Here is a 1,163-nt window from a genome sequence, read left to right on the forward strand (position 1 = left end):
TTATAGATGATTTAAATTAATTAAAATCAATTTTATTAGAAAAAGAAAATCTAATTCAAAATTAATATACAGAAAATAATAATCTTTAAACTTAAATAAGATGTCTGTAATTAAAACAGAAATAAGAAAATGAAAATTTGAAAGAAAAAATAAAAGAAATAACCGAATTAAATGAAAAATATAGTCAATTAGAGTAAAAAAACTCCAACCTTGAACAATAGAATTAAGAAAAAGAAGAAAGAATATAAAAATTATATACAGAAAATATAAAATAACTAAAATAAACTTAAGAAATATAAAATAAACTTGAAAGTAAATATAAAAAATATAAAGCAAAAAAATTATTAAAAAAAAAAAAAAAAAAAGATGTAAATGAAGTTAATAAATAAATAGAAATAAGTTATATAAATAATTTAAAAAACTCAGAAAATAAAATTTCTTAATAAATTCAAGAAATATAAAATTTATAAGAAAAAAACGAAAATCTTATAAAAATAACTAAAAATTTACAAGAAAATATAGAAAATTCACAAAAAGAAAACGAAAAAAAGTCAAAATAAATTCAAATAAAAATAAAAGAACTTTAAGAAAAAATCTATATTCAAGAAGATTTATTATAATAAAATAATAATAAAGAAATTTTATTATAAGAAAAACAAAATTTAATTGAAAAAATAGAATAATTAAATGAAGAAAATAATAATTTAGAAAAAGATAATTTATAAAAAAATCGACTTTTATAATAATAAGAATAGTAAATCGAAGCTATTGTTAATAATATGGATAAATTAAAAAGTTTATTATAAATTAAAGACGATTAAATTTCATAAATATAGCTTAATGTCTAATAATAATAATAAGAAATAAAAAATTTAAAAGAATAAAATTATATGATTAAAAATTAAGAAATAAGGAAATTGAATGCTATAATATAGGAATAAAATCATGAAAATAATGAATTAAAATTAAGTATTGTAAATGAAAATGATTAAAAATTAAAAATAACAGATTTACTTATGCTCTGTTTTAATCTTTTTATTGAAATATAAGCATTGAGAAATAATATAAAAAAATAAAAAAAGAATTAGAAGAAAAAAGAAAATCTTCAATATAAAAATATAAATAAATTATAAATTGAATAATATATAAAAAAAAAAAAAAAA

The 1,163-nt window shown here is 13.3% G+C and overlaps 1 protein-coding gene across 1 annotated transcript, besides 3 other annotated features; it reads right to left on the bottom strand. All coding sequences in view use genetic code 6, as the record gives it.

The window, feature by feature from the left end:
- Positions 1-276: 276 nt before the first annotated feature.
- Positions 277-324: a microsatellite.
- On the bottom strand, positions 277-581 carry IMG5_037350 (hypothetical protein; the record flags this gene model as incomplete). The annotated part of the gene is made up of 1 exon (XM_004038975.1): positions 277-581. A coding segment is annotated over one exon (305 nt), but the record flags the coding sequence as incomplete, so codon positions are not given.
- Positions 414-466: a microsatellite.
- A 78-nt stretch (positions 582-659) lies between the features above and the next one.
- Positions 660-707: a microsatellite.
- The last annotated feature ends 456 nt before the right edge of the window (positions 708-1,163 follow it).

Source organism: Ichthyophthirius multifiliis (genome assembly GCF_000220395.1).
Source record: "Ichthyophthirius multifiliis unplaced genomic scaffold scaff_1120509249850, whole genome shotgun sequence".
NCBI classification, from domain to species: domain Eukaryota; phylum Ciliophora; class Oligohymenophorea; order Hymenostomatida; genus Ichthyophthirius; species Ichthyophthirius multifiliis.